General features: G+C 45.6%; 2 protein-coding genes across 4 annotated transcripts in view; one reads left to right on the top strand and one right to left on the bottom strand.

Moving 5' to 3' along the window:
* Positions 1 to 12554, top strand: part of LOC106817118 (centromere/kinetochore protein zw10 homolog) — a 30168-nt gene that overhangs the window by 16807 nt on the left and 807 nt on the right. Inside the window, exons 8-12 of the mRNA XM_014821769.1 lie at positions 9838 to 9974; positions 10424 to 10599; positions 10833 to 11042; positions 11633 to 11770; positions 12152 to 12285. Coding sequence (XP_014677255.1) covers positions 9838 to 9974; positions 10424 to 10599; positions 10833 to 11042; positions 11633 to 11770; positions 12152 to 12285 — 795 coding nt within the window. The remainder of the gene's footprint in view (positions 1 to 9837; positions 9975 to 10423; positions 10600 to 10832; positions 11043 to 11632; positions 11771 to 12151; positions 12286 to 12554) is intronic.
* LOC106817096 (transcription factor Sp4-like) lies at positions 1547 to 7850 on the bottom strand. 3 transcript variants are annotated; one of them, XM_014821747.1, is made up of 6 exons: positions 7637 to 7850; positions 4741 to 6841; positions 4017 to 4128; positions 3167 to 3249; positions 2676 to 2890; positions 1547 to 2182 (listed from the first exon to the last, which is right to left on the bottom strand). In XM_014821747.1, the coding sequence occupies exons 2-6, from the start codon at positions 6788 to 6790 to the stop codon at positions 1838 to 1840; spliced, it is 2805 nt and encodes a 934-aa protein (XP_014677233.1). In that variant the 5' UTR covers positions 6791 to 6841; positions 7637 to 7850; the 3' UTR covers positions 1547 to 1837. The 3 variants fall into 3 exon arrangements, with proteins under 3 accessions (XP_014677233.1, XP_014677246.1, XP_014677241.1); XM_014821760.1 differs by having other exon boundaries at positions 3167 to 3234; XM_014821755.1 differs by lacking the exon at positions 7637 to 7850 and adding an exon at positions 7429 to 7628.

The raw sequence follows: 12554 nt of genomic DNA, 5'->3' as shown, positions 1-12554 counted from the left end.
ACTGCTATAGGGGGAGGTGAGTGATGTGTGTTGTATGCTGTGTGCTATATACACACACTGCTATAGGGGGAGGTGAGTGATGTGTGTTGTATGCTGTGTGCTATATACACACACTGCTATAGGGGGAGGTGAGTGATGTGTGTTGTATGCTGTGTGCTATATACACACACTGCTATAGGGGGAGGTGAGTGATGTGCTTTCCTGTGCTTTACTGAACACTGTTACAGGCAAACGTGACCGATGCGCCTTGCTGTATAGTATAAACGCGCTGTTACAATGGAAGTAAGTGATTTACGCTCTACTGTGTTATATATTATACTAGAGCACTCGGAGAGCACAGACCTCCGCCAAGGCAGCTGAATTCTCTCAATGTGAAATTTTTTATTAATTAATTAATTGGATCCGGATTAGTGCGAGCGTGCAGGTGGGGGAGGACTGTGGTTGCCCCTTAGCCTGTGGTTGCGTGTTTGTAAGTCTACAGCCAGCGCACCTAGCGGAAGTGAACTGAAACGTGCATGGTAACACACAAACCCACAAACACACAAACCAACACTCAAAGACATGCCGGTGAAAACATAACCTCCGCCAAGCCCCTGGCGGAGGTAAATATGCACATATAGGGGGGGGGGGAGTGCTATAAACACACTGCTACATGTAAAGGGGAACTACTTAATAATTGAAGGTTCTGTATCTCCTTAGGTACAAAAACTGGGGATTTACTGGGGTTTACTTTAGGTCGGGGTTAGGATAATATTAGGATTAGGGTTAGGAGGTATGCTCTGACAGTAGCAGTGTCTCTGATTTTTCCATTTACACAGTGACACACTGCTACATGGTACTTGGAGTTGCATAGGTACTTGGCAATCCTACCATATCACGTGCATGTAAAGAAATCTGGAAATTTAATGCTGCACAGAGTAATGTATTATATTACAAAAAAATTTAATGTAAGAACATGAATTGACATTGCAATATGACAAGAAAAAAAGTTATTCATACAGTCAACCCTGTGTTAGTGGTCACCTCTATAGAATAGACACCTCTTTATAAAGGACACTTTTGCAGTTTCTGTTAAGTGACCCTTATATACAGGGTTGACTGTGTAAGACATTTTAATATTTATACAGCTTGCACACAGAATATATTTAAAAACACTATTAAAATCATTACACATAATTACTTTGGTACATATGAATACTCTGTGACTAATACATGGTGAACATGAACAGTAATATTTTAGTAGTCACTCGTAAGACATAAGAAGATTGAAGCTGCCTCCTTAATTGCACCTTTTACATGTACATCTTTAGAAAATTTACGAGGGCCCAGACACCATTAGGCCTAAGATAAAATATTGCTTGTTTCCACTTTACCGACCGACTCGCCAAAACGCCGCTACTCGCCACATTTTATTGGCCGATTAAAGCAAAACAAAAATTATTTCGTTTCGCAAAAAACAAAAATTCGTTCCGCAAAAACATATACACAAAACAGAATATACAATATACATACACACATCTTGTCCAAACAAAATAAAAAAGATTTTTCACCTACCTACCTACTCGGTACCCTGAGAGGCGAGTAGGTAAAGGGTAAACAAACAATCTTTTAAGGGTGGCCTTATAAACAAGAGACTATAATCACATAATGTGTACCACTTCGCCAACGTCTATACCTACAGTTCATACATCGTCTAGTTATGTTTAGTACGTAGCTCATGCACAAATGAACCGTTGCATGTTTTTGCACAAGTTTATGTTAGCACACCAGTGAGGTTCACTGTCAGGTTTTTTCTCTGCCGAATGTAATCTCCCAAACTATCTACGCATGATGTTCATCAGCACCTGTGCTCCTCGTTACCAGTGTGAGAGCCGTCGGACCAAGCCCGCTTCCTGCCTCCGTCGCTCCTCTTCCTGAAGTCGTAGCGAGCCCGTGAGTCCGGGGTCTCCTGCGCGGGACTGCGCAGTGACACCTGTGCCTCGTAGCGAGCCGGCGCGGCCGGGGACTCGGCAGGTGCGCTCAGCACCACCTGTGGTTCCTCGTCGTCGGATAGCGCATCGATGGGGTTTCCCTGCAGCGGGTTGCGCAGGATCTCGGACATCGACACGGCCAGGCCATCGTCAGCGTCCTCATCCTCCTGCTCCTGTTGCCGTTGCTGCCGACCGAACGCCGGCACGCGCGCCTGGCACGACGAGGCGGCAGCAAAGATACGAATGATTAAAATTGATGCACCTCATTTTTGCTCCATAAACCGATCAATAGATATAGTTACCATCAGCATACTTGCATCTAGCTCTAGTACTATAGCCCGCTTACATTAACTGCCGCTGGCAGCAGTTAATGTGCAGGCGTCAGTTAGCTTGCCAGCGGCAGTTAATGTAAGCGGGCTATAGTACTAGAGCTAACTTGCATCGGGAATAGATACATCAACAAATTTCATAATATCAATATGATGATGTTATATATTCCTGTTATTATAAAATCATGGAACATAGTCAGTGAAAAGAGGTCGAGATTAACCTCACAGTAGAAAATGATATAAACAAGTTAGTAAATGAACAATAAGGTGAATTAAGTTTCCGAAATCGATTACAAAAACTGTTCTCATAAGTCTTGCCCTAAGAAGGGACCATGCAGTTAGTAAACATATAGGGCGTTTCCTGCAAAACACTTACCTTGCACGTATTCGTTGTCTCAGGACCTTTAGTGAACTCCAGTCCCCGATGGATCCGAGCAAAATGCTGCTTGAGGTGTGTGGTGGAGCGGAACGGAGTCCCGCACATGTCACATATGTACGGCTTGTCATTGCTATGGATACGCATGTGGTAGCTGAGGTTGCCAGGCAACGCGAATGCAGTTCCGCATATGGTACACTTGTATGGTTTCTCTCCTGCACAGGGAGTACAATACGCATTATATATCACTCAACCAGGATGCAGCTTGTAAGGATTCTGAGTGATGGTGACACACATTTTAAAAGTAGGTGAGCAGACTAGACACAGTGAAGATTCGAGTGTTAGCGAACGTTAGCAGCACCCTGTCACTGTGAATGCAGTACGTAGTTGAACAGTTGGCATGATTGGCAAGGTGGATGCTCTACATCTACAATCGTTGCAGTACGTGACAATGTGAAACATAGAAGCAAATTATGCACTGATAGCAGTACCTGTATGGATCCGCAAGTGACGCACCAAGTGGTTCCGCTGTTTGAAGCCAGCACAACATATGGGGCACCTGTAAAAGTTTGTACTGCCATGCATGTAATGTTTCCTTCTCGTACATTTTAACCTTGTTACAGCTCCCGTGAGCTATAAAACCGAGCAATAACTTGGTTTTACGGAAGACTACAGGATACAGTAGGATTTTGGGAGTGTGTACCGTGTACCCCGGTATCACGGCTACTTCTCAATGCAAATTTAATTGTTCGTCGAGCCAGACTGGTCGAATAAATAGGCATGTCAGTAGAACAGCAGTGTTTCCCCTGCATTGACACGAGCGAGGCGGCCCGCCTCGCTAAAATTCTCAGCCGCCACACATAAATTTATCCAAAACACCGCCTCGCTGACGAAACGTTTGACAACTTGAAAAAGAGATTCAAGAGTCTCATACAATATGTTCAGAATAGCTTAGAATGCACCAAATTGCACCAATTTTTCCAAAAATTTCCTGGGGGAGCATGTCCCCGGACCTCCCTAGCTTGGCCAGCACCTGTGCTGCTCGCTTTGCTAGGACCTCGAAACACGCAAACACATTACAAAAAACATTTACCACCTCACAGACCTTTTTGGCCAGGGGAAACACTGGAACAGGAAGAGGTACAAAGCTGGAAGTGATTCACTGATAAGAGGGGGAGCAAAGTCAGGCTGGAGAAGAGAAGATCATTGCAGGTAGATGGAGTGCAGGCGGGGGGGGGGGAGGGGGCAGTCATCGACGGCTCAAGAAACAACGTAGGTGCAGTTATTAGGTGCAGGTTTAGCGTAGTTGTTAAAGCATTGAGGAAAGGCTATGCATCTTACCTGTATGGCCGGCTCCCAGGATTCTCTCCTTTGTGAAAGCGGTTCACGTGTCGCTCGTACTTGAACTGTACAACAAAGGTTGCTCCGCAGATCTCACACTTGAACGGTGCTCCTGTAGAAGCAAGTTACACACATATGCTCATAGTGAAATATTCACGCATGAAAATTACCTGCCTTTTACCGAAGAGTTTCCGCTGTTGTTGTACGCACAGATGCTTTAAATACGTAATATAGCCATTGCATAATTTTTAGATTTAAATTGATAATAATTCTAATGTATGTGTCAGGGTGCGAAATTAACGCGAATCCGGAGTCAAATACTCCCTGATTTACTGTCGGACTCCCTGATTTGACATATGCAGGAGTCCGTGTGACTCACTGAAAATTCTGCTATACTAACTAGTTCGTTCCAAAGCACGGCCTCGCGGAATTACCGTATTTTTCAGCAAATGTCCAAAGAAAATTTGGCAGACGTGCAACCGCATGAATCTTCAAAATAAGCACATGCGTTATTTAGTTTGCATCTTTAGTTTTGAACTTCAGACTGTGGACTCTCTCAGTTTGCTGTGGACTCCCTCCTTTTAAGGGCAGGGAGTCCATTGGACTCCCTTGTTCAAAAGTTATTTTCAACCCCTGATGTGTACTTTGAATAAGTGAAAGATTGGGCACGTATTACTGTGCTGTGTTTTGTTGTGGTGAACTGTTAGTGTTAATTGTTATATACCCGTGTGTGTCTTAATGTGATTCTTCAGGTGGTTGAGGTACTGATATGCCTGGCCACACTCATCACACTGATACTGTTTCTCCTTCACGGGGGTCATGTGTGTAGTGCCTGCCTCAATCCGTGGGAGGATGAGTCGTGCACGCTTCACCGTGGTCTTTGGTGCAGCGTGACTGACGCTGGTGTCTTCGCGTAGACCAAGCACCATTCCTTGTGAGAGACTACACCGTGTCACTTGAGGTTGGCCGTATAGTGCACCCTCAGAAGCCATTGGATCGTCCACCGTCTGCTGCTCGGTCTTGACGGTGACAGTGAGCGGGGATAGCCGCGGCGGCGGCGGAGGCGTCAGTGGCTCGTCTTTAATGGCAGTCATGGTTGACAGTGTCGCCACGCTCACCGGCTCTAGCGCTGGCGCCGCCGTTGCTGGAGACACGTATGCTGACAATTTCGTCATCCGATGTGCCGCTGTTGATGTCGTCAGTGTGGATGCTCTGTGCACAGACGTCAACGATGATGGCGCAGTTATTCTCAACGCTGAAGTTGATGTTGTTGAAAGTAGTCTATATCCCGATGGTGTTGTTGTTGATGGTGTCACTATTCTACATGTTGATGTTAATGGTGTCGGTGCAAATGATCTATATGCGTGGGTTGTTGTTGTTGGAGTCAGTGTCTTGTATCCTGATGCTGCTTGATTCCTATTTACTGCCAGTGTCTGCTGTATGCCCGAGATTCGAATGACCTGACGGGTGCCTTGTGGTGACATTATCTTTAAAACAGGAAATTGCCTCGTTGATGCACATGTGGCTGGTGTGGTCGTCGTTGTAGGCAGTAAGCTATTCATTGCTTGTGAGCTTGCTACTGCCGGCATTGGTGTTAGTATTGGATATTTGTTCATCATTGAAGAAGGCATTGGTGCAATTGGTGTAAGTTTAGGAAGAATGTTGGTTTTCGGACGTCCAACCATGGCTGCCATCCTCGGAAGATTTTTTATTGCCGAGTGTGTGGTCGTAGACGTCATTGATGTCAGTTTTGGAAGTGTGGTTACTGTTGGATTTCCAGCCGATGATGTCACTCTCAGAAGATTGTTTGTTGTCGCGTGCAGGTCTGTGGATGACATTAATGTCAGTCTGGGAACTGTGGCTGCTGTTGGCATTGACGTTAGTCTAGGAAGTGAATTCAGTGTTGGACATGCAGCAATAGCCGTCAGCTTTGATAGATTGTTTATTGGCACGGGTGTTGGCAACGTTGAGGCAGTTGTTATACACTCAGCCACTGTTGTCAGTGTCGGTAAAGGCGTGGCTATTGTTGCCACTGATGTTAGTGGTGGTGGATCCCCACTCACTGCTATCAGGTTTGACGGGCTGTTCAATGGTGAAGCCAGGACCGCAGCTAGCACTGAAGTTGGCGTTGGCTGCGCATCTACTGGTGCTGTCTCCGACGTCGTGGGAACTGTGTTCTGTGATGTGAGCGAGAGAGTGGCTGTGCTCGTGGCCACCAGCGTGTTGGCCCTGCGTCCCTGCGCCGCCTTCCCGTGGCAGCGAGCGTGTATGCGCGCGTGCTTCACGCAGGGGCTGACGACAGCGCAGCGGTTACACAGCACGGGCTTCGTGTGCTGCCTGACGGCCGACAGCGAGGCGAGGTCCGTCAGGCACATGCCGCACATGTAGCGCATGTGAACGTAGTGCCAGCTGGCGCCGACGTGCCGATCCAGCTCGTCGGCCGTGAGGAACGCTAGCCCGCACTGCTCGCACTCATGCGCTGCTGGCGTGCCCGCTTCGTCGCTCCCCGCCGCCACCAATGCGCTGCTGGGAGGAGGCGTTGATCTGTTGTCTTCGTCTGTGGTCTCAAGGTCCCACGATGCTGGCGGGCCGGACGGCGGTGCAGAGTCCATGTCACACGGAGTGAGCGCCCGTGGAAGGCCGGTGGACAAAGTCGATGTGAATGATGGCTTTAGCAGCAAATCCTCGTAGCCGGACGTGTTGTCGCACCGCGGCTGCTGTATCGCCAGAGTGTCACTAGTCGTGGTGCCTGCAGTCGCCATGGTTGCATACATTAGTGTTGTGCACTCACCCAATCAACTTTTCCCGAATTACAAGCAGGAAACCTGAAAATTTAAAAAAAATAACATCATGGGAATAATTAATAATTAATTGAAAAAAATAACATCTAGGAGAGCATAAATTCGTCTAGGTATTACTATTTCTAATAAATTCTCTGCATTTAGAAATTAAAAAACTCCTGCTAGTAAGATTATTAGTAATACTAATAGTAATAGTAGTATACTAGTCAGAAGTAGATAATAGGAAATTCCCTATTATCTACTTCTGATACTAGTAGTAGTAGTACTAGTAGTGCTACTAACAAGACAAGTAGATAGGATGCCGACACTCACTAAGTACATGACATCCGTACGTACCCTACCACGTTTTGAGTTCGCGGACATATTGATTACTGCATAGCTAGCCGGCAGTAGTCGGTACGCCACGGCAGTAGAGCAACCAGCTACCCTAGCCACAAGTTACGACGACGTACACGCCACGTAACGTACAACGCAACGTACGTACATTCAACAGCCTGGTCGGTTTACCAGCTACCCATGATACTAGCTCCAAGAAACGGTATCGCTAGGGTTAGGATATCACGTATAGACAATCCGTCGCACAGCCTGGTCGGGCTACCCATGATACCTACCTATGATTGTTACTCAATGCTATAGCCGCGCTACACGCTGCAGGTTTCGCGTTCACAGTGCACACAGATAGTCGAATCAATCATCAATGACATACTACCACTGCACTTATTCACGTATCACCTGTCCTTACTACAACTGCAAGCTTATCTAAATACTAAATAGTAAATAATTAATCCAGTTCGCCGTAACAGAGTATAACTGACGCACTTATCGGAGTTGTCCTTCGTCTGTCCCTGTCGATCACTGGTCCTCTTGGCTCTACTTCGCGCACGAACACACGCGCACGAACGCTCGTAGTCACTCGCCACAAGTGCCCAGTGGTGTCCCAACGAGTAGGAAATAACAACGGTAGCCTTGAACGCCCGCACACGCGTGCTACAGCCAGATGCGGTTGCCAGCTCAACCAACCGCACACTGAGTGTTTTTGCTAGGCAACCCCGTAGACTAATGGCAACCGCTGCAAGCTGGTATTGACGTCCACTATCGGTTGCTATGGTTACATAATGACCCGGGTACAGTATATATATGTGCGTGCTTGATTGTCTGGCGCGCACGCACGTGATTGTTGTGTAGGCGAACGTTGTTGCGCGAGAGGCGCGGCGCTCTGAGCCACTGGTGGTAGTGCAATGGACTGGAAAGGCTGTCTCTGTGGCCAGTACGATATACTGCCGTTCATAGTTCTTTGCACAAAAACATGTCTAGGCTACCGGCTCACAATGTGCTTCACAAATGCATACAGGCAGCAGTGTGGATAAACATGAAATTTGGAATTGTTAAAACAAATAACACTGGGCTAAGTGTGATGGCATCTTTACTTCCCTTCAACATGCATTAGCACCCACCCGGCTTGTTATGAAGAAGCCCTAATTATTTAAGCTGGGGAAAATGGTGGTGCTGAAATGGAGACGTAGACAGCTGTTGAAGTGTTAGAATTTTTATCAGGCTTGTTCTTGTACAGGACCGTCTATCACTTATCACTATAGCTGATACTGATAGGGTCTATGTCTCCCTGGGTACTGCCGGAACGTATCCTGGGTACTGCCGGAACGTACCCTGGGTAGGGTCCGGTATACCAGAACGTACCCTGGTAACTATCTGATATGGTTAGGATTAGGGAGTAGGCGTAGGCGACTCCCTAGACTCGTTAGTGGAGTAGGCGAGGTACGGTCCGGCATATTAGATAGTACCATGGTACGTTCCGATATACCGGACCGTACCCAGGGTACGTTCCGGCAGTACCCAGGGAGACATAGACCCTGGCAACATCACTATATCAGGAAGTAAATTTGGAGGCGGGAAAGAAGATGAGGAGCTAGGTGGATAGGACAGAGGAGTAGATGGAATTGTTTAAAGTTTGAGGAGGATGGGTAGATGGTGTAGGTGATAGAAAGGTAAGTAGGGATGGAGAAAGAGAAAAGGGGTGGATGGAAGAAGAGGTGAGGGTGGAAAAGGCCGGGGGATAAGGGGAGTATAGCTAGAATGAGTAGTTGATGAAGGAAGAGGGAGGTGGAGGAGAAAGGGAAAGGTGGAATTTGGTGTGAAGGAAGATGGAAGAGGATGGTTAAAGGTGTAACATTGCACGTTTGTATTTGCCTATATATGTGTGATAGGTAAAAAAAATTGCTCAGGAATACGTTCATTCGAAGCTTTTAGACTCCAAAGTGAAAGTGTCGGGTCGAATGTTTCAAACAGCATTTACTTTTTTGCCACTCTGCGGCGATGTTGTGACGCGTCTCTTGTTGTCATGCGGTGTTGCCAAGCGATGAAGGTCACGAAGGCTGCATATGCTCATAGATATCATATAACACATGTGGTATATGATATCTATGGCTGTGCTGGTTGACCTGCGTCGACTCTTGCCGCCATGATACAGAACCGCGGCGAAACGCGTTTTTCGAGTTGTTTTTTCGTTGAGCGAATATATAGGCTTGATACATATTTTTACAGTTTTATTTTCAAAGCTAACGTTCAGTTAAAGTGTAGGGAGTTATTTGCTTACGTTTTTACAGTGGTTTGTCACAAAAATGTGCGAGGGAATGCATCTTTAAGGAAGAGGGAAGGGGAGAAAGAGTGCAGGCGGTCTACTCGGTAAAGGTGGGGAAGGAAGGGTAGAACCAGACAAAGAAGCTGGAAGTGGATGAAGATTGAGGAAGGAGGGAGCAGTAGGATGATGAAACGGAGGTCCTGTGCTAAAGACAGTAGCACAGATAATCAGTTACATAGACATCTCTAGTTTATTCTAATCCCATAAATGAAAATCTTTGGTATAATATTGTATGGATGGTCTTAATTTTAGTCGAACATTCCTCTAGAATTACTCCTACATGTTACCAGAAGTGCATTCTGTAATCATTGACCTTGCTTGCTATGATCATAAATGAAATGGTACACGTTCATGGCTGCTTCAGGTGTCAAATGAACCAACGAGTGAAGGAGCTGTTAAGGAAGAGAAAGGCAAGCAGGTCCCGGGACTAGATTCTTCCATGTTGGAGGGAGAAGTGCAGCTGAGTGCCTCAACGTTTAGGTTGCCAGCATGTTGTATTAGGTATTATATTACTAATTCATTCATGATAAAACTACAATGCTAGGCTAGATGTTAGCTTTCCAGTAATAGTAGTAAGTACTGAGATATTTGGTAGTTTGCATTGCACATAGAACCGACGTTTTTAGAAAAAAATATAGCTGAGGCCTGCCAAATGGTAAGATGAATGAAAGTGTAATCCAATACTTACATTGTTCCTGCACATAATTAATTTCTTTATAAACCAGACGCCATAGGACTTTCCATTCACTTTCTCGTTTTTTGCACATTTCGTATTGCTGATAGACAGCTTCTGATGACTCGTTTTTTACATGGTAGGTACATCAAGTAGTACTCATATTAGTACTTAGAAGTGTAACACGAAACTAATATAGGATGACAAAACGTCATTGTCAATGTTGGCCATTTCTGATTGACTTCTGGCTAACTCTTGCGTTTAATATTAATTACAGCAAAAGCGTTTGTGAGCTGATGACGATGGCGAACGACGTGTTACGCGAGGCGACACGCAGCTCCCCGCAGTGTGCTATACAACTCTTCTATTCAGTCAGAAATATGTTCGAGATGTACGCCAGTGTCGTGCCTATTCATCACAGAGACAACCTGGTAGAAGTCCCACAGTTCGCAGGTGAGACCCAGCAACAACCAGTGCATAATGAATTCCTTGCCAAGCCTGCCACCTAATATGAAGTAGTACTGATGGCTCATTTGCTCTTGAAAGTGGAGTAAGTGCAATGTTATGGGGGCTCCATTACAGGAGTACAAGGGTACCAGGATGGTAATGTTTGTAAATAACACGATGTGAAAAATCAAGTTCTTTTAAAAGCATATGAGGTGCAGACTGTGTGTTATCCGTTTCAGCCATACATCACAATAACTGTATGTATGTGGCACACCATCTACTCACACTTGGCCATCAGTACCAGGACAGCCTTCCACCACCTCTTAACCAGGGAGCTGCAACCTTCATAGATCTTGTACCACAGATTCGTAATATGGGCACAGACTGTTTTACTGTGCAGATGCATCGACAGATGTCACTACTGTTAGAGTGTTTGGCGGTTGCGAACGGTACTGTCAATAGGTTTCACCACGTTTAGTAATGCTGATAGGGTCTATGTCCCCCAGGGTACTGCCGGAACCCTGGGTACGGTCCGGAATACCGGAACGTACCTTGGTAACTATTTGATATGGTTAGGGTTAGGGTTAGGGAGTAGGCGTAGGCGACTCCCTAGACTCATTAGTGGAGTAGGCGAGGTATGGTCTGGCATATTAGATAGTACCAAGAGTAGATAATAACAATTATCAACTTGTGTTATTACCAATGTGTTATTATCTACTCTTGGTAGTACCAGGGTACGTTCCGGCAGTACCCTGGGGGACATAGACCCTCTCAGCTTTAGTAACGAGTACTTGATTGTCTGCTGTACTTGTCAGTTGTATCACCTTGCAAACCATTGTGCACAAACAACACATATTCAGACTGACTGCATAAGCTAGGTCTAATAGAGATGCTGTCACCTTATCCCACCAATTTGATGAATTTATCATGTTAATGAGGAGCTAGCATGATGCTGTAATCCAAAGTTAATTTTTTTCATGCGGTAAGGGTTAGGGATTTGGGAATTTTGGATAATTTATGGTAATGATGTTGGGTTTAGGTTTCCAGGCAGTGACAGAGGAGAATACGACATCCAGCAAGGCGATGAAAGCGGTTAAGCAGTGCATGTATCAGCTGCACCGGCTGAATCGGGTGTGGAGAGACGTGCTGCCAGCCAATATTATGTACAAAGCTATAGGTAGGTGCTACCACCTTCTGTACTACCCGCTGGCACATGCCACTGTCGTTCCTAAGGTGTTTGTTAAAATATATTCCAATAGTGGACATATATGTTCAGTGCTTGCCCATATAGCCATGCATGCAGAAAGTGTCCCTCAACTTGTCTCTTTTGTAAGAGGACAGTGAGTGAGGTTATACTAAGCTATCGTGGTCTCTCAGATAACTGTTTTAGTCTCTCAATTCCTGAATCAATCTCCTAGAAGGACTTGCCGACCCAAAACACCAACAAATTGGTCCTCCTCATTTGTGGGCTTTTTTTACTGTAGTGTATTAATTGCAGTGCCATCTCGTGGCCGATTTGCATTGTACGTCACTTGATGATGCTGTCTTTGTGTGACAGGTACGCTGCTAAATTCGGTCGTGACGGAAGTGATCAGCAAGATATTAGCCCTCGTGGACATCTCTGCAGATGAAGCTACAGAGTTGCACTACGTGCTGGACGTCATAATCCAGGGGTCATCAGCGTGCTTTGAGGTATCTATGCTCTGTATATATGATCTGATTAGCAAGTTACAGTTTTGGTTTATATGATCCTGAGTAGTATTTACAGCAGTGGTTAAACCTCCACCCAAGCCACCAAATTTATCGAACATTATTGATGTTTCTAACATAATTGTATTACCTAGTGTGTAGCAAATTTTACATAAATTGTTTTGAACTTTTGGTATTCTTCCACTTACGTCCTGCGTGTTCAGTGTAGGATGATCAGTATAACAATTTTAATCTGACAATTAACAATTCCG

Source organism: Priapulus caudatus, unplaced genomic scaffold (assembly GCF_000485595.1).
Source record: "Priapulus caudatus unplaced genomic scaffold, Priapulus_caudatus-5.0.1 Scaffold34, whole genome shotgun sequence".
Classification (NCBI taxonomy): Eukaryota; Metazoa; Priapulida; class Priapulimorpha; order Priapulimorphida; family Priapulidae; genus Priapulus; species Priapulus caudatus.
The sequence above is the reverse complement of the archived record's forward strand: the minus strand, read 5'-3'. Positions and strand labels throughout refer to the sequence as shown.